Genomic DNA, 19646 nt, shown 5'->3' with positions numbered 1-19646 from the left:
TGACATGGTAGATATATCCTTTACTGATAGGAGCATTTTCTTTAATTGCAAAAACATAAAATTAATCAACCATTTTTAAGTGTGCAGTTCAGTAGTGTTACATATATTCACATTGTTGTGCAACAAATCTCCATACTGATAGGAATATTTACTAGTGAAATGTTGTAAGTAATGATTCCCATTGTTTTTATTTTCATTAAAGAACTTTACTTTTAAGGTATGCTTATTTTGTTATTGAACATGAGAAGTAGTGGGTTTTTTTTTAAGTATTGCAAATATTAAGTGAATGCATTATAAATTAAGTTCAAACTTAATTTATATAATACATTTTTATAAAATATTTTATGTAATCTTATAGATACCACTATTTGGAATCATGTCATCAGATTCTGCAGATCCTTTCTACTGGATGAGAGTTATTCTTGCATCCAACAGAGGTATATGCTGCTTTTCTTTTGCCTCCATGTTAGTACTGACATCAAATAGATGTGAAAATGTGGAAACAACTATTTTTTGATGTCTGTGGGGAGGGGCAGTATATGGTAAAAGAAACTCATTGCCTAGGAGAAGAGACAAACATGAAGATAATTACAAAACTGTGTATTTATTGTAATAATAGAAGTATGTACAGAGTATAGAGTTACGACAGAATAGAGTGATTAGCATTGTCTAGAGCTTTGGTTCTCCATCCTTTTGTGGGTCATGTTTCCTTTGAGAATCTAATTAAATTTATCTGTACTCTGCCTAGAAAAATGCATGTACATTCACACGTGCAGATTTTTCATAAAATCTCAGGAGATTTCCTGGACTCTGAAGTGTATTCTTGAGTTTCTCATGGGACTGAAAGACTGATCTGCGGTGCCAGGGAGGAGATGATGCTGGGAGAGCATTTGGGTTGGAATTCAGCCTATGGACCGTCGGGAGAGGGAAGCCTGAGTCACAGCACACATGCATGAGGACACGGGGTGCAGGCCGGGGATTCGGGTCGGGGATGCTGGTCAGTGAGGCTGAGAGATAGGGAGGGCCTGGATCAGGAGGGGCTTTTGGGGTGGGTTTTTTTCTACATCAAAAAAGTAACATTTGTTTGTTATAAAAAAAAATGCACCAACGTTTCAGATTTGTATAAAGCTGAAAATGAAGGTCTCGCTTCTCGGGGGTAACTCCTGGGAAGACAACAGATTGGTGAATAACCATCTGGACCTTTTGTCTGAATATATATTCATATATATGAATTTATATACTTTTTTTAAAACCTGAAAAATAAGATCTACTATATAACTATTCTACTACTTGGTGTGTTAACTTAATATCTTGGATGACCTATTTTATTGAATGGCCATATACTACTGCATTATATGGATGTGCCATGATTTCTTTAATCATTCATTCAGGTATTTATTGAGTTCTTCCTATGAGTGGAGCTTTGTGCTAGGTGCTGAGATTAGAGCAGTGATCAAGACAGCGATGCTGTTGTCGTGGAGTTTATGTTACTCTATTTGGGGAGGTAGACTCTACATGAACTGTATCTTGGGAGGGGGAAGGGACATTTGAGCAGAGACCTGCAGGACATGAGAGAAGGCCGTGTGAAGATCTGGGGGAGGAACCTCCCCCCAGGGAATAGCAAGTGCAAAGGCCCTGAGGTGCGAGTATGCTTAATGTGTTCCAAGAACAATGAGGAGGGTGGTGTGATTGGAAGAAAAAAGGAAAGGGGAAATGTGGTAGGACATGATGCTGCAGATGAATCCAAGAGCCAGATTATGAGGCTTGTAGACAGTAAGGAGTGTGTTTTAAGTATGACCCCAAGGCCTGTAGGATCTGCTGTCATACATGTAGTTTTTTTCCCAATTTTATGTCATTATAATCAATGCTACCATGACTACTATCACACTCTTCTGTAAGTTTTTAATAGAATGAATTTCTAGAAGTTTAACTGTTTACAAGGAATGTACACTTAAATTTTTGATAGATATTGTTAAATTGTCTTCCAAAAGCTTTGAATTATTTTACACACTCTGCTATGGTGTATGAAAATGACCATTTCTCTTCCAACAGTGGATAATATTTGTCCTTTAGTCTTTGTGTTAAACAGGTAAAAATTGGTATCTGTTATTTAAGTTGTATTTCTTTATGTGTTGGTGAGCTTGAACATCATCTTATATTTTTATTGAATATTTGTATTTCTTCTATGAGTGGACTTGTTATAAGTCATAGGAAACGACTGACTGGTTTAAACACAGAAATGGAATTTACTGGAAGGATACTAGTCATTTTTTGGAACCCAAAGAGGAGGTAGAACAACTAAGCCTTGTGGAGAGAGAACCAGCTTTCAGACCTCAGCAGCAGGGACAGGGAACCTTGTCTTTGTGATCTAGCTTCAACAACTCCTGGGTTCTTCAGTTCTCAGTTCAGAATTAGAAATTACCAGGATTTCCACCAGACCCAGCCAGCTTTGGTTACAGTTTCAGGGTTACATAGTACAGATTTGGGTGCTGGGGTTTCCTCCTATGTTGTTGGTATTTTCCTGAGAAAAGAGCATTATTGGGAGTGGCCATGCCATTTATCTCTTTTTTATTTTTCTATTTTGTGTGGGGGGGCTATATTCCCTGTGTTGTACAACACACCCTTGAGGCTGTCTTATACCCAGTAGTTTTAACCTCCCACTCCCCACCCTATATTGCCCCCACCCACCCCCACTGGTAACCTCTAGTTTGTTCTCTGTATCCATGAGCCCGCTTCTTTTCTTGTTATATTCACTAGTTTGTTGTATTTTTTAGATTGCACTTGTAAGTGATATCATATAGTATTTGTCTTTCTCTGACTTATTTCACTGCTGTTTGTGCATTTTAAAATTCATTTGTAAGAATTCTTTGCCGTTTAGACATACGAGCTCTTTGTTACTTGTGTTCGAACATTTTTCTTTTAACTATTACCCTGTCTTTTGCCACATGGAGGTTTCATAGTTGTATCTAATCATATCGTCCATCTTTTTGCTTGTGGCCTTTATGTATTTTGTTATAGAAAGGCTTAGAAAGGCTTTTTCTTTTCCAAGATTATAAGCATACTCACTTCTGGTACTTTTGTATTTTGTCTTTTATGGTTATATTTTCTAAATCTGTGGCCTTTATTTTAATGTAAGTCATGAGATAAGGAATCTAGGCTTAATTTTCTATAAATGGCCAGTTATTTGCCAAGGTCCATTTATCCTTCTTTTCCCTACTGAGTGGAAGTGCCATATTTCCTAAATGAAATGTTCATTAAAGCTTGACTGGATTAATTTTTGGACTAGATCCATTTGACAGTCTTAAATTTTGGTGATTTGATATAAAAAGAAATCTACCTACCTGCCTACCAGCTTTAACAATAAGACATATTTTTATCTTTTACCATTGAGGAAGTATCTGAGAAAACATGAAGAATCCATTTAAGATGCCATCTTTTTTAAAAATTTATTTTATTCAAGTATAGTTGATTTACAATGTTGTGATAATTTCCTCTGTACAGCAAAGTGATTCAGTTATACATATATACATTCTTTTTCATATTCGTTTCCATGATGGTTTATCACAGGATATTGAATATAGTTCCCTGTGCTATCCAGTAGGACCTTGTTGTTTATCCATTCTGTATATAATAGTTTGCGTCTGCTAATCCCAAACTCCCAATCCGTCCTTCTCCCAACCCCCTCCCCCTTGGCAACCACAAGTCTGTTCTCTATGTCTGTGAGTCTGCTTCGTAGATAAGTTCATTAACAATAGAAACATCTTGATAACCAGACTAAAATAACAGGAAATGATTTTCCACTTAAATATTTAAATGAAATCAAACTGTACATGCTATTTTTGAATATTTTTCCTATCCACTATGTCATTAACATTTTTCATGCTGCTCAATATTCTACATTGATTTTGATGACTTTCTATATAATTTTATATTTTGAATTAGGAGAGTCTCAGATATTCTTTTTTTTTTTTTTTTTTTCCTGATACGCGGGCCTCTCACTGCTGTGGCCTCTCCCGTTGCGGAGCACAGGCTCCGGATGCGCAGGCTCAGCGGCCATGGCTCACGGGCCCAGCCGCTCCGTGGCACGTGGGATCTTCCCAGACCGGGGCACAAACCCGTGTCGACTGCATCAGCAGGTGGACTCTCAACCACTGCACCACCAGGGAAGCCCCACAGATATTCTTAAATATCATCTTTTTATTAACTTGTTATTTAATTTTGGGGCTTTTAAAATCCTGCGTTAAAATGTTTAGTGTAAATTTTAAAAATAGTGATTTGGACAGAAATCTTGGACAATTTCTTTCAAAGGATTTCTTTAACAATTTAAGTTTAGAATTCATAGAAATTTACATTTTGGTAGTATTTATAGTAATTTTGATTCAATGCATTGTTGTGAGGTTGTGTTAATAAATGAGAGGACTGGGACTCTTCTAAATTAATCTGTATTGGATATCGTAAAGATTATTTACTTTTTTCCCCTTCCTTTACAGGAACGTTAATGGAGTTGGGTATCTCCCCAATTGTAACATCTGGTTTGATTATGCAGTTGTTAGCTGGAGCCAAAATCATTGAAGTTGGAGATACACCCAAAGATAGAGCCCTATTCAATGGAGCCCAGAAACGTGAGCATCAATACAATTAATAAAGAGCCTTTTCCAAATTTGAGAATTTTGTGGCAAAGATGTTTTTCTAGTCTTTTTTTGTCTTTGGTTATAAGCATGTACTCCTTTTCCCCCAATTTTTGTCAGTATTTGGTATGATCATTACCATTGGGCAAGCCATTGTGTATGTCATGACGGGCATGTATGGGGATCCCGCTGAAATGGGTGCTGGAATCTGTCTCCTTATCATCATTCAGGTAAGAAATACAATTTTTCATATGGATAACAAAAATGTTTGTTCCTTTTTTTCTTTTGAAACAATTCTTTAGGTGATTGATATACTCATTTTCTTACTTTATTGAAATGACATGTATAAGTTGTGTTGATGTTGAAAATTAAAATTTATTGTAATAGCCCCGTAGATGTCTAATAAAGAATTATGGATCAATCAACTGTATTTCACTGATTCTAAGATGCACATTTTTCACATTTTGATGTCTCTGAAATCAGGATGTTTTCTTAGAGTTGATGCGGTCACACGTGCGGTCAGCCAGGTGGCGGTCATGATGGTAGGCATTGCCTGCATGTGTACGTCAACTTGGTCAAAGCTGTTTATATCATCCTTATATCACTTGGTTATATGCATTGTTGATAAAACATGTCGTTGAATTTAACTGCTGTTTAAAATGTCTTCCAACAGTCTGCTGTGATTTGTTATTGAAATGAAGAGTTATTGTGTATAAACAGAGGCACAGAAAGAGCAAGTTAGATGATAAACATCTATGTCTAAGTCTAAACTTTTTTATAAGTAGAAAATAAAAAATTCTTTGTAATAGGTTATTGTGTCATAGTTTAATTGAAGTATTTTTTTCTTTCTTAATGACACACATAATAGTGTTACAAATAATAGTATCTTACAGTAAGTGAAATACCATATAAACACACATATATATATCCTATGGATTTTTTAAATGGATATTTTGGAATGGAATTTTTAAAGGCCAACATGATTTTCCCTCTACTAAGTATCTTAAAATGTGTAAAGTTTGGAAGATATTTCTCTAATGTAGTCCTTAAAAATCCTTTAGAGAAGTTACCCAGGAATGGACTGTACTTAAGTTATATAATAGTTATTTACTGGATTTTGAAAAGTAGCTTGCTTAAGTTAAACACTGAACGTCTAGAGTCCTGGTTACCTTGGAGATGCCTCTTGTTCACTCTATGAAATTAGGATTAATTTAGGAAAAAACTTTTTTAATGGTCAAAAGGATCAAAGTCAGAAAAATAGTTTAAACTAAAACACCAGTTTATTAGTATATATATACATTGAGAAATACAACCATTTCGGATTGGCATGCTTGACCATCTTTTTTTTTTAATAGGAAATCTTATATAGGAAACAAATCATAGTAAGAAGATTGTTTAGTGAGTATGATTCAGAACAAGGAGAATGGGATCGTTGAGGTATTTATTGGGCATCATTAACACATATCACATATCACAGGGCTTTTCTAATGAAATGGAAATATTTCATCTTTTAACCAGGGGAGGAATCTTTAATGGACTATTAGGTAGTTTTCTGAGCCCCAGTGAGTTCTCATTTGGTATAAGGTACACTTCTTTAAAGGAAAACTTTGTCATTATTTCTCCATTTAAAACACACCTTGGGACTTCCCTGGTGGTCCAGTGGTTAAGACTCCGTGCTTCCACTGCAGGGGACACGGGTTCGATCCCTGGTCAGGGAAGTTTCACAGGCCACGTAGTGTGGCCAAAAAGAAAAAGTAAGAACATTAAAAAAAAAAAAACAAAAACACCTTGACTGGCAAATTTATAACCCCAGGGAATTAGAGGAAGAAGAGTTGCAATGGATGGGAAGGAAGATCCTCTGAAAACTGGTTTTAGTATCTTTCAGTTCTTTGGCATGAGGATACTGATACACCAATTTTTGCCTTATTTTGTTTCTTTACAGCATTTGCTTTATGACCCATAGTTAGAATAACCCTGCTTTCTAAAAGACACTCAAAATTGGCATCTAGCTCTTAGAACATTATGCATCAGTAAAATTTTTCTAGTATTTTAGTAAGGGTGTATTTATATTCTTAAGGAACCTCAGCTGACCAGTTCTGGGTTAGTTAGTGAAAGTATTGACTTCTTATGAAGTCAGTTATGAATTTGAATTGATAAAAAATGGAGTTAAGCTATTTTAATTTTTTTCCGTACCAGAAATCAAGGAATAGTTAAATTTCTGGAACGAAACAAGTGAAGTGGGTATATACTAAGTTGTTTACATAAATTCTGGTGCACAAATATTTGTCTTGTGGTTAATCCTTCTAGTGTTAATGTATAGAGAAATTTTTCACATTTGATCATAGGTGGGTAGTGACCCATTGCGTCTTTTTAAGGCTTTGCTAACATTGAAAATGTGTAGATTTGCTAAAGAGATGTGATTAGACCAGTGTGTTTCCACCTAGAGATTTTGAAAACTGTTTGCATGCTGTTATGTAAGGTATTTCTCACCTTAATTATTCTTGTTTCATTCACATGGTCAGTGTTTTTCCACTCTAAATAGTGGGTCTTGATTAAAATTTTAAAGAGTAGAGAGTATCAGTGTGCATGGCACATAGTAGAGGTAAGTATTATTTTGTCAAACTGAGTTGTGTGTGTGTGCGTGCACGCATGAGCAAGGTTGAAATGTTAAAGTGTTATTTTTATGCATACTTTAGAGATTCATATGTATTGAACATTCTAGAAGGCATGCAATTAGTATTCAGTTTTTTTATCAACTGTTCTAGTCAATGAGATGCTGTCAGTTTCTGATTTCTCATTCCCTGCATAGGCATGCATGCTTTTTTTTACCATCTTTTATTCCTTTAGTTATAGAAACCATTTCTCATTTAGGTTTCTCTGTAATTCCTTTGTCCAGTTAGAGAAGCATGAGTTTGATTTTCACCACATATAAATGAATCACCCTCTAGTCTGATGGACATTGGTGTGAACAGGGGTTTGGAGAATTATCGTTGTTTCAGAGCTGCCTGTGTGACCTTGGACAGGTCATTTAATTACAAGTCCATGATAACACTGTCTGGTTGGCTGATGGTTTATGGACAGCTATCATGCCCTGTAGAGGGTGGGCTTCTGTATTTCTGATGGGGAGTATGTACTTGTTACATAACTGTGGTCAAAATAAAATCTCAGTAGTTAAGTCCTAACTTGTCTTTTATCTTGTCAAATTGGTAAACTTGGTTTTCAAACAGTAAAGAATTTGTGAGCTCTCTTAGGAGTTTTGAGAATTTTACCTTTTTTACAGTCCATTGAAATTCAAACTTAAAGATTGTAAACAGACAAGTTAGGCTCTGTACAGCCATTGAAATGACAGTTAAGGAAAAGAAAAAACACGGTAAGGTAAGCATGCTTCAAACGGTGTACTGTAGTTTTCTCTTTCTTAACGGGGATATTGGGTGAACTGAGTTAAGGAACGAGGGTGGGAGGCTTCAGAGCTGGGAGGAATGGAAGGGGCATCTCCTCACATCTGTAGGAGGGTGTCTTTGAAGTGGGGACAGGTGTGAGATTGGGGGCCTAGAAGCACATTTTCTTCCCCCCTTGATTAGGTTACTGAAGTGTGGGGAAGGAGTCACATGACCAAAGAGGTCACTTACAAAGCTATGGATTATTTCTAATTGATACATACTTTTACTGATGTTTTCTCCAAGAGGAAAATGAAGAATTTTCAATTTCACATGAAGTTAGTAGGCTTTCTTTTTTTTAAAAAAAAAATCATGAACTTAAGAACCTGGTGAACCCTTCATTGTTTTCAGGTTTACATTATGTTTTTGTCACTGTATGTATTGAATGCATTTTTACATTGTTATAATCTGTGTACATATTTGTGCTCTGCTTTTTGACTTATTCTATTATATATTTTATATTATATATAATACACATATATAAAATCTATAGTACTTAAAAATGTATCAGCATAGTTCACATGCTTTTCCTTTAATAGCCTATAAAATTGCATCTTGTTACTGTATCATAATTCATTTGGTCTTTTACTTACTTGAAGCTATTTGGAATGCTTTTCAGTTTCTTGCTGTCATAAATGCTACAGTTGTGAACATTTTTGTTTTAGGGTGCTTTTCAATAGGTCTTCTTTAAACATTATGAGAGAAATATAAATATACTTTAAAAGTCAAAATGTCTGCTTTATAATGTAACAACATTTCCAGTCCTCTTATTTGCAGAACTGGCTTCTGATGAAACTAAATTGGGTTAGATGCAGGGTGTCATAATAGTGATACTGCATCGACTAGGTTTTAGTGTTGAAAATGCCTGTACTTTGAAAGTAGTCACTGGTGTTCACTGCCCCTTTCTGAGTTTATTCTTGCTTCAGCTTACTTGCATTTCTTTCCCCACAGTTGTTTGTTGCTGGTTTGATTGTGCTGCTGTTAGATGAGCTGCTACAGAAGGGTTACGGCTTGGGGTCTGGGATTTCCCTCTTTATTGCCACCAACATCTGTGAAACCATTGTCTGGAAGGCCTTTAGTCCCACTACCATTAACACTGGCAGAGGTACAACGCACAGGGACGCAACTGCACGGGTTTGGCCGGGTGTGTGCTGAAAGGAGCACGAGGTGGTGGAGCGGGACTGCCGACAGACGCCCTGGTTTGCTGTCCCAGGCGACTGGCGGATGTCAGGTGTTCCAAAGCTGATAAGCAGAGATTGGTGGAGTATGAACTGTTGCTTCAGAAAGAATAGTATCTAAAATTTAGCCTCTGCTCATTTAAAATTTCAGTGGTTGCAAACGTTTAAAAAATTTTATTTGCCTAAGCCATTGTTGCAGAAGTCATTGATTTTGACATTGATTTTGACTGATTTCAGCATTCCTAGAGGGATAAAAAGGTAGTGGATTTCAGATTTAAAAAACCATTATTTATTGCATCATCAGGGAGTACTAGTACTTTTGCTGCTGTTCTCCTTGGCTTTGTAATAGCACCTAAATTATGAAATATTTCATTGTGTTTCCCCTTACCCATCTCCACTTCTCTCAAATGCCATCCAAGATTTGTAATGGTTAACATCTAACCTGGTCCCAGCCTGAAGAAAATAGCAGTGATGGTTTATTAATATACTTAGTAAAATGAATTAAAGGCAAGCTTGGTAGAGTAATGTCTGTCTTTCAACTCTGACATCTTTATTCTGCTTTGCTGCTTCTTTTCCCCATCTCCCCCCACCCCACCTCCGAATGTTCTTTTCCCTTCCCTAAAGTAAAGGTGAGGCAAATCATTATGAACTAAATATTTGCTTTGGTTTATTCTACTTTGTCTGTTTTCATCAAGAATAGTCTCTTGAGAAAACTTCAGATTTATGAAAAAAAAAGACATTTGCCTCAATGATGTAATTATTTTTTAGAAGCTCCACACATGGCTGTATCATAAACATAGATGAATTATTTTGACTCAAATTTCTGCCTTGTACTGGAGCTTCAAGGTTATTTGTTTTGACTTTTGGGACAACTTTGGGTAATGAAGCTACAGCCGATTTCTATCTTGATTTATCAGGTACCGAGTTTGAGGGTGCAGTCATAGCTCTCTTTCATTTACTGGCCACCAGGACAGACAAAGTTCGAGCTCTAAGGGAGGCTTTCTATCGTCAGAATTTACCCAATCTCATGAACCTCATTGCTACAGTTTTCGTGTTTGCTGTTGTTATATATTTTCAGGTAAGTATATTTTCTTCACTGAAGTTAAGTGGAGTGTGGATTTTTATTTTGCTCTTAAAGAGGAGAATACCATTTGAAATGTTAGCAGCTAAGTCAGTGTTTCAAAATCTAGTTCGGCAAATAATTCCATCGTTTAGACTCTGAGGTGCAAAATATTAGCGACAATGAAATAGAAAAGGATTTCTATTTCTGTGTATCTCTGTGGAAGGGAAAGTTTGTTAGCATCGTCTTTGCATAGTCCCTCCTGTGACTGTTTGCCTCCTCTGGAGTCGTGGTACGTGCAGCCCTTCCGCCTTACTCCTAAGCTTCCTTTTTCAGGGATTTCGCGTGGACCTGCCCATTAAGTCGGCCCGGTACCGAGGGCAGTACAGCAGCTACCCCATCAAGCTCTTCTACACCTCCAACATCCCCATCATCCTGCAGTCGGCCCTGGTGTCCAACCTGTATGTTATTTCCCAGATGCTGTCAGTTCGATTTAGTGGCAACTTTTTAGTAAATTTACTAGGACAGTGGGCTGTGAGTATTTCATTATTTATTCTAAGTATTCAGATTTATTGTAATTTGCATTTCATGCTTTTAACTGAAAGAGATGAGCCACAATTGAAGCAGTTGCTGTATATAACATTTCCAGATTCATTTACCTGTAGCACAGTTTATCATTTATTTGGAAGAGTTGTAAAACTGTAAGCATTGTAAAACTAAGATTGGCAGGGTACTTTGTACTATTTTACGTCTAGGAAGCATTTTCACATCTCGTTTGAATGACCTTTTAGGTTAAAATCACAGTTGCTCTTATGGAAGTGATTCCCTGTTTTGTAATCTTATTCCACTATTGTCTAGAATAATGTTTTTTTCAAAGAAGCTATTTGCTGATTATATAGGATACTGAAATCATCCTCTCCTGCCTCCCCCGCCATTCTTCATGGCCCAAATGGCAGTAAGTAAGAAAGGCACATAATAACTATATTGAAGAGAGAACAGTTGCTAGAAATGGAATCCAGTAAATTCTGCCTTCCTCTTTTAGATTTTCATCATAGCTCCTAAAGCAATCTAGCTACATTGTGATTGAGGTGTGAGTTATTGTAGGGTTGAAATTTTTTTTTTTTCTGGCTGTGTTGGGTCTTCGTTGCTGCGCGCGGGATGGGCTTTCTCTAGTTGCGGTGCGCGAGCTTCTCATTGCGGTGGCTTCTCTTGTTGCGGAGCCCAGGCTCTAGGCGCACCGGCTTCAGTAGTTGCAGCACATGGCTCAGTAGTTGCGGCACGTGGGCCCTAGAGCATGCGGGCTTCAGTAGTTGCGGCGCGTGAGCTCTAGAGTGCAGGCTCAGTAGTTATGGCGCATGGGCTTAGTTGCTCTGCAGCATGTGGGATCTTCCCGGACCAGGGATCAAACCCGTGTCCCATGCATTGGCAGGCAGATTCTTAACCACTGGGCCACCAGGGAAGTCCAGGATTGAATTTTGACTGGTTTAAATTTTCACCTGACCAAGGAGTGTTTTTTCCCCCTTAAAACTACATAGAGAAGAGTAAGAGAGAGCCTTTATTGTTTTCAGAATATGTAATTCTAGAATTTGTATTCCCCCAAAGAATTATATTTTTACAGTCCTTCCTGAAATACGGTGCTTATTCTATGTATTTGTCTTAACGTGCTACCTTTTGTATTGTAAGTTGTAGTGACGTATCTTTCTGCTTTTACTGAAGGCCATTTTTTAAAATGTAAAGTTTAATAGGGTGAGACAGTAATTCTTCAAAGGCAGTTGAAGGAAGTATGATTTCCTTTATCCGGAATAGTTGACCCTTGAACATGGGTTTGAGCTGTACGGGTTCATTTAGATGCAGGTCTTTTTCAGTAGTAAACACTTCAGTACTGCATGGTCTGCAGCGGGTTGAATCCTGCGATGCAGAACCGCGGATACGGAGGAGCCATGTACGCAGAAGAGCAACAGTAACTTACATGTGGATTTCGACTTCATGGAGGGTCGGTGCCCTAACCCCCTCGTTGTTCAGGGGTCAGCTGGACTCCTTTTCCATTTAACAAATTGGATTGCCTGTGGTGAGGGGAGGGACTGTCCCTCCCCTCATGAGCTAACAGTCTGGCAGTCATTATTACTATGATAATTTCACAGTAATAAATGCACTGAGTGGTTGTATAGATTGTGTTGTGATCTTAATGAGATTTTTTTTTTAAGTGAGAGCTATTGGGAAGTTTAATTTGTCAGGGCTTTTGATTTGGAATCAGTGATTCTAGGGGCACAGTAAATGAATCATTTGGAAATTGTAAATTCAGGAACCAGACATTTTAATCACTGCATCCAAAAATTGCTTTCCCACCCTCTATGTGCAGAACTTTTATTTAATATGAGCAAATACATGCTATTCCCATTTCTTTTACTATAAAAATTCTTAAATGTTTGTGTGGATAAAAAAAACCCTTTATACTTCTTAAAAGACTACTCTTTACAATATACAAATCATATAAAGTTTAGGCAGTGGGTCGTTAGTCTTCTGTTAATATTTCAGTTGATTGCATTCTTAATAGCATACCTTGAAGTGAAAGAATGTGTACTCTTACATAGTTCATAAAATTTCTGACTCTAAATGTTATCAGAGATCGATGTGATCTATTCCTATCTTCAGGAAGAGAAGATTCTTCTTGTAGAAGTATAATTTTTTTTAAAAATTGCTCTTCTGTTAATATATTCACAATGTCTTTTATGTATTAGACACTCACTATATAATTTTCTTTTTACTCACTATATAATTTTGTAAGAGTGAAGATATCAGACACAAAAGTAAATCCTTTAAGTTACGTAGAATCATTAGCTGTAGGTGCTTTGAGCTTAAAACATTGTCATAATTTTTGAGGAGTTTGAAAAGTCACAGAAATGTGACCATTTGTGCTTTTTATTCTTGTTCTATAGGACGTCAGTGGGGGAGGACCTGCTCGTTCTTACCCAGTGGGGGGCCTTTGTTACTACCTTTCTCCTCCTGAGTCCATGGGCGCCATATTTGAGGATCCTGTCCATGTGGTTGTTTATATCATCTTCATGTTGGGATCATGTGCATTCTTTTCTAAGACGTGGATAGAGGTGTCTGGTTCCTCAGCCAAAGATGTAAGTACTTGGTTTATTTGAAAATGAAAAAAAAATTCATAATTTTTAGATGTCAAATGGTAATTGATACACTTAATTACTTTTGTAATTTAAACTCAAATTCATACATTCTTAATGAGGTAATGTCATCCCCAGGGAGTTAAAAACTACAGGTAGTTCCTGGAAAGTGAAAAATTATTAGATTTTACAATGGTTTGTGACCATCCAAAGCTCAACCCTACCAGACAAAGTCTTATTCCTTAGTATTTAATTTCTCTTTAGGGAGGTGATAATTAAGGAGAGATTGAGAAACCCTGGCTTAAGGTATGGATAATGTGGTTGTGCAGCATTGTAGCCTCAGGGAATATTATGATACGACAGTGTCTACTTCAGTCTTCTTGTATTTTCTGTGGAGAGCACTTCACACAGAACCTCGTAGTCAACAGTGAAATGGTTAGAGTTTGATTTTAAAAGTTGTTTTTCTCTTTGCAGGTAGCTAAACAGCTTAAAGAACAGCAAATGGTAATGAGGGGCCACAGGGATACCTCTATGGTTCATGAGCTTAACAGGTAAGGAAGGCCATTAGACTCAGTCTTTGATAGGAGAGAGAGAATGTGTGTTACATACACACGTGTTCTTGGTTTTTCAATCTATCATTTGGTCTCAGATGTTATTTAAATTCATATTTGAAGCACTTTTCTTGTACTTAACACAAAAGAACCAAAATTTAACACAAAAGTGAATTGTTCTCCACATCAGAATTGACACCTAAATTATTATTTTAATTGAAATGATGTTCCCTTCACTGCTCAGCCCAGTGTTAAAATGCTGTAGGTCAGAGATCCTCGTCTGGCTGCACTTAAAATCACCTGGGAGCTTTTAAAAAATACTGATATCCCGCCTCTAGGAATTGTGATTTATTTGGTCTGAGGTGGGTCCCAGGCATCAGTTTTTTGTTTTTTTTGTTTGTTTGTTTTTGTTTTTTTGGTACGCGGGCCTCTCACTGTTGTGGCCTCTCCTGTTGCGGAGCACACACTCCGGACACGCAGGCTCAGTGGCCATGGCTCACGGGCCTAGCCGCTCCGCGGCATGTGGGATCTTCCCGGACCGTGGCATGAACCCATGTCCCCTGCATCGGCAGGCGGACTCTCAACCACTGCGCCACCAGGGAAGCCCCAGTTTTTTGTTTTTTGATAAGTTTATTGAGATATAATTCACATATCATGTAATTTACTCATTTGAAATATACAGTTTAGTGGGGTTTTGTTTTGTTTTTAGTATATTCTGAGTGTGTAATCATTACAATATAATTTTTAAAACATTTTCATCACCTGGAAAGAAACCTTATACCTATTAGTTATTCTCCATTCCTACCCACCCTCCCACCTCCCAGCTCCAGGCTTTTTATCTAGTGTCTGTAGATTTGCCTGTTCTGGACATTTCATATAAATGGAGTTATATGTGATCCTTTGTGACTATCTTTTTCACGTAGCATAATGTTTTGGGGGTTCATTCATTATTCGTGAATAATATTCCCTTGTATGGATGTACCACGTTTTGTCTATCCATTCATCAGTTGGTGGAAATTCTGGTTGTTTCCACTTTTTGGCTGTCATGAATAATGCTGTTGTGAATGTACTTGTTCAGGTTTTGTGTGGACATATGTTTTCATTTCTCTCAGAGTGGAACTATTGGGTTGGGTATTAACTGTGTTGAACGTGTTGAGGAACTGTCAGACCCTTCTCCAGAGCAGCTGCCCCATTCTGCATCCAGGTGCAGTGTCTGGAGCTGCTGCACGTCCTCACCAGCATTAATTCTTGTTTTGATTTTAGCCACCTAGTTGGTATGAAGTGGTATCTCATTGTGGTTTTTCCCTTTTCATTGTGGTTTTGATTTGCTTCTCCCTGATGAGTAATGATGTTAAGCATCTTTTCATGTGTTAATTAGCCATTCGAATATGTTCTTTGGAGAAATGTCTCTTCTTTTGCTCATTTAAAATTTCTAATTGGGTTGTCTTTTTGTTATTGTTTATAAGGTTAAAAAAATATTTTGGATGTATCTCATCAGGTAAATGATTTGCAAATATTTTGTCCCATTCTGTGGGTTGTCTTTTCACTTTCTTTATGGTGTCCTTTGATGCACAAATTTTTAATTTTGATGTTCAGTTTTTCTATTTCTTCTTTGGTTTCTCTGTGCTGCTTTTGGTGGTGTATCTAAGAAGCCAGGGTCACAAAGATTAATCCTCTTATATTTAGGTCTGTGATCACTCTGAGCTCATTTTTTGTTTCATGTGAGATAGGGGTCCAGATTCTTTCTTTTTCATGTGGATAGCCAAGTGTTCCAGAACCATTTGTTGAAAAGGCATTGGTATTTTAAACTTTTTATTTATTTACAACATGGAATAGATTGCAGAGTGGTATAATGAACCCCTGCGTCCAACCGTATCCAGCTTTAGTCATTATCCTTCTCCCATTCTTGTTTCATCTACTGTCTTCCCCATCCATGGTCCCTCACCCCCATCTTTTTTTCCCCTCTGGAGTATTTTTTTTTTTTTTTTTTTTTGCTGTATGCGGGCCTCTCACTGCTGTGGTCCCTCCCGTTGCGGAGCACAGGCTCCGGACGCGCAGGCTCAGCGGCCATGGCTCACGGGCCCAGCCGCTCCGCAGCATGTGGGATCTTCCCGGACCGGGGCACGAGCCCGTGTCCCCTGCATCGGCAGGCGGACTCTCAACCACTGTGCCACCAGGGAAGCCCCCCTCTGGAGTATTTTAAATACAATCCCATTATTTTTAACAGTTCTCCAGGTGATACTAACATGTGGCCAAGGTTGAATTACTGTTGAATAGGGTCATCCAAATCTTGTCACATAAATTTGATACTTAGAAAGCATTTTGATATTTACTCTTCATCTACAAGAGGGAGCTAAAGGTTACCCACTTACAAACAATATTAAACATTCCAGTACTTAAATCACAGTTGAGGATTCTCTTCTGCTGTAAAAATCATGTATTGCCTTTCTTGGCTATTAACTGGTTTCTTGAAATCAGGGAGTCAGATCATTCCTTTCATCATTTTCATCAACACATAACTGTGCACAGCCCTGGACGAACCGTCAGTACTGCGGACAGTTCCCTGGCGCGTTAGTTCAGTTTTCTCCCGCCTGTTACTGCTGCCCCTCCCCGAGGGCCTCCCCTGCCTGACTCGGGGTTTTGTCTTCCAGGTACATCCCCACGGCGGCTGCGTTTGGGGGCTTGTGCATCGGCGCCCTGTCAGTGTTGGCCGACTTCCTCGGGGCCATTGGCTCGGGCACTGGAATTCTGCTTGCAGTCACCATTATTTATCAGTATTTTGAAATATTTGTTAAGGAACAGGCTGAAGTTGGCGGGATGGGTGCTTTGTTTTTCTAAATGTTCCAGTATTTCTTTTTGTGTGTGTGAAAGGGAAAATATTTTGACTCATTGTTTTTGTCAGATAATGCTGGCACCCCTTTTCTTCTCTCACAGTTTGTTTTCAAGTGTTGACCGTCTCATTCCTGAAATGGGCACGGAGCTAAGCCTGTGTGCAGCATTAGTACCAGCTGCCTTAACACTAAAGTTTACATTATTCATTAAAAAACCTACATGCAGTGTTGCCTGTGATGCTGGAAACCAATGTACCCGCCTTGCCATGTTCGGTTGTGACGGTGAGATGGTGACGTGGATCAGTTTTGCACACAACATTCAAGACACTCAGTATTCCCCCCACTTGTTTAAAATTAAATGTAGTTCAGATTGCCACTTTCCAGTATTTTTGAGCTTATTTAATGAGTTCTGGATCATTTATATCTAATCTATATTTTAGATATAATTACTTTTTATACTTTAACTCATAGTATCCACATTCCCACCCTCCCCCATTTTATTTGTTCCTCCTCAAAGCAGCCACTTAGCCCAGATGAGCAGAATCAAGCTTTCAGAGTCAAATCTGTCACCAGAAACAACTGCTTATAATTACTCTGCCTGTTTTCCATTCCCCTTTCCTCCCAGGGACAGCACAGTCGGTGCTGTTTTACTGTATTGGCTGTGCCTTGGAATTCCAACACGTCACTTGAGAATACTCTTCAAGATACTATGCCCCAATTTTTTTTTTTTAATCCCTAAAGCAAAGATCTAATTCTCAAGCAATGTCTGTAGTTCAGTGGGGGTGAACAATGAGTAATTCATGCTAAGAATCTGTGTATGTTGTTGTACTTTATAGCAGCAACATGAGTGTAAACAGTAGACAATAAAATTTTATTTAATAAAACTTCTGGTTGTGTTGGAAAAATAAAATCTGGTATTAAATGATTTCTAAGATTATATAGGTTCATTATATTCATACAAAATTCATCCTGAGATACCTATTGCAAATGTATTAGTTTAATCCTAAAAATATTGAGGGACAGTGGCCAACAAAAGGGTACTCAGTTTTGTGACTAACATTTGGAAACCAGAAAAAAAAAACGGTCACAATATCCCAGCCTCCTTTTGAAATAGCACAGTTCTTTATAAATAATTCTTTTTTGGGCGGGGGCGGGGGGCGCGCGCTGTGCTGCGTGGCTTACGTGATCTTAGCTCCCCGACCAGGAATCCTTCGTAGTGAAAGCACAGAGTCCTAACCACTGGACCGCCAGGGAATTCCCTAATTCATTTTTCAAAGTATGTGCTTTATTGCCCAAAAAGATCAAACTTAACTTTTCAAAGAAGTCCTTCTCGTTCTATCAATCATTGTTTACTTTCTTAATGCAGGAAGTGTATCTTATTTAGTTTAGGATCACAAAGCCAACTAATTTCAGGAGGAAGGCAGAGAAAATACAGGCAGGCAGGAGAGTAGCCATGTCCACTGGAGAGCATCTCCTGAGGGCCTCAGACCACTGTTAGTTACCATGGAAATACAACCCAGTGTTACAGCTATTTTTCCCCAAAGAAGGTGGAAATATAGCTTTTAATAATAAACCTTCAAAAAAATACTAATAAACCTTCAACATTTAAATACTGATAGGGCCAGCCAGTGAAAACATCCAGGCTGCCAGTTCTCAAACTGACCGAATTTCCAAAGCATAGCCTTTGATATTTACAGAGAACATAAACTGCATTAGGGGATGTTCTAGGATTTAGGTGGCACTTCTGAACTGCACTCTTAGGAAAAGAAGGCAGAAAGGACAGGCAGGGGTTACGAATCTCTGTCCTCCATCAGCATTTGCATAGCTTTATCAGTTGGCATGGGGAGTGATTTTGCAAGAGTTGGAGGCTGTCTGGAGACTAGTCTGTGTGCTTGAGCCTGTGCATTCTCTGTATGCCTTGGCGTCTCTTGATTTTGATGAAGAGCGGTAACGAGGGCCTTGAGTGCTCAGGGAAGAGGATTACAGTCCCTGGAGAATCATGATGCCCATGATTAAAAATAAGGATTTAAGAGGCACAGGGGAAGGCTACTATTAGAGCAACTAGTTGGGGCTAAATTTTCATAGTATTCACAGGGAGAGTAGACTTCATCTATACAGTTCTGTAGTTGCATGATTCTTTCCATTCTTTTTAGGAAGTACAATATAAAGATCTATTTTTGCTCATAAAAATATCTCTAGGTAAGACAGTGAACCTGCAGACAAGCAAACTGTACTGCACCCTTTTTGGCATTACTCCCCTGATCTTATCTGGTTCTGAGGGGCCTGGCTAACCCCTGGTCCAGGGCTGGAAACATGACTTAGGGGTAGCCAGTGAGAACCATCCAGAGACTTCTACACCAGAGGCAGTAATCCTGGAGCCTCTGAGGCTACAGAAGTCCACACAACAGCCAAGCTCAAGAGGTAAGAAAATGGCCAATGACACCGGTGGACCTTGAGGATTGGGGGCAGGGGAAGTTTGGGCATGGCATGAGCCAGAAACAATCCATATTTTCCTTTAAGGAAGCTTGTATTGGGTTTCTGGTACTTGCTAACTGTGCTGGCTACACTCATGGTTTAACACCAAGACAGTGCCCCAAACCATGTAAATCTTATTACTGTGGGTTTGGTTTTTAGAAACTTCAAGTACTTTTTGAGGTAAGGATAGGAAATGAGATTCTGAAGTATATACACGTGCTTGAGGGAAGGGCCCTGTATTTTCATTAGCCTCTGAACCTTGGTACATGAATGAATCGACCGTTTTTCATTACATAAGAGCTGGTCACCCTCCAGTAGTTAGATGGCTATTAAGGACACTAGCTAACTGGAAACATTTGCT

The 19646-nt window shown here is 38.3% G+C and overlaps 1 protein-coding gene across 1 annotated transcript; it reads left to right on the top strand.

Moving 5' to 3' along the window:
• Window positions 1-376: 376 nt before the first annotated feature.
• Window positions 377-16817, top strand: SEC61A2 (SEC61 translocon subunit alpha 2; the record flags this gene model as incomplete). Its single annotated transcript, XM_079700267.1, has 9 exons — window positions 377-437; window positions 4491-4622; window positions 4749-4858; window positions 9017-9170; window positions 10161-10321; window positions 10640-10837; window positions 13240-13431; window positions 13903-13979; window positions 16631-16817. The coding sequence occupies 9 exons, from the start codon at window positions 377-379 to the stop codon at window positions 16815-16817; spliced, it is 1272 nt and encodes a 423-aa protein (XP_079556393.1).
• Window positions 16818-19646: the final 2829 nt, after the last annotated feature.

The sequence above is a fragment of the Hyperoodon ampullatus genome (assembly GCF_949752795.1).
Source record: "Hyperoodon ampullatus genome assembly, chromosome: 3".
Taxonomy (NCBI): Eukaryota; Metazoa; Chordata; class Mammalia; order Artiodactyla; family Ziphiidae; genus Hyperoodon; species Hyperoodon ampullatus.
The sequence above is the reverse complement of the archived record's forward strand: the minus strand, read 5'-3'. Positions and strand labels throughout refer to the sequence as shown.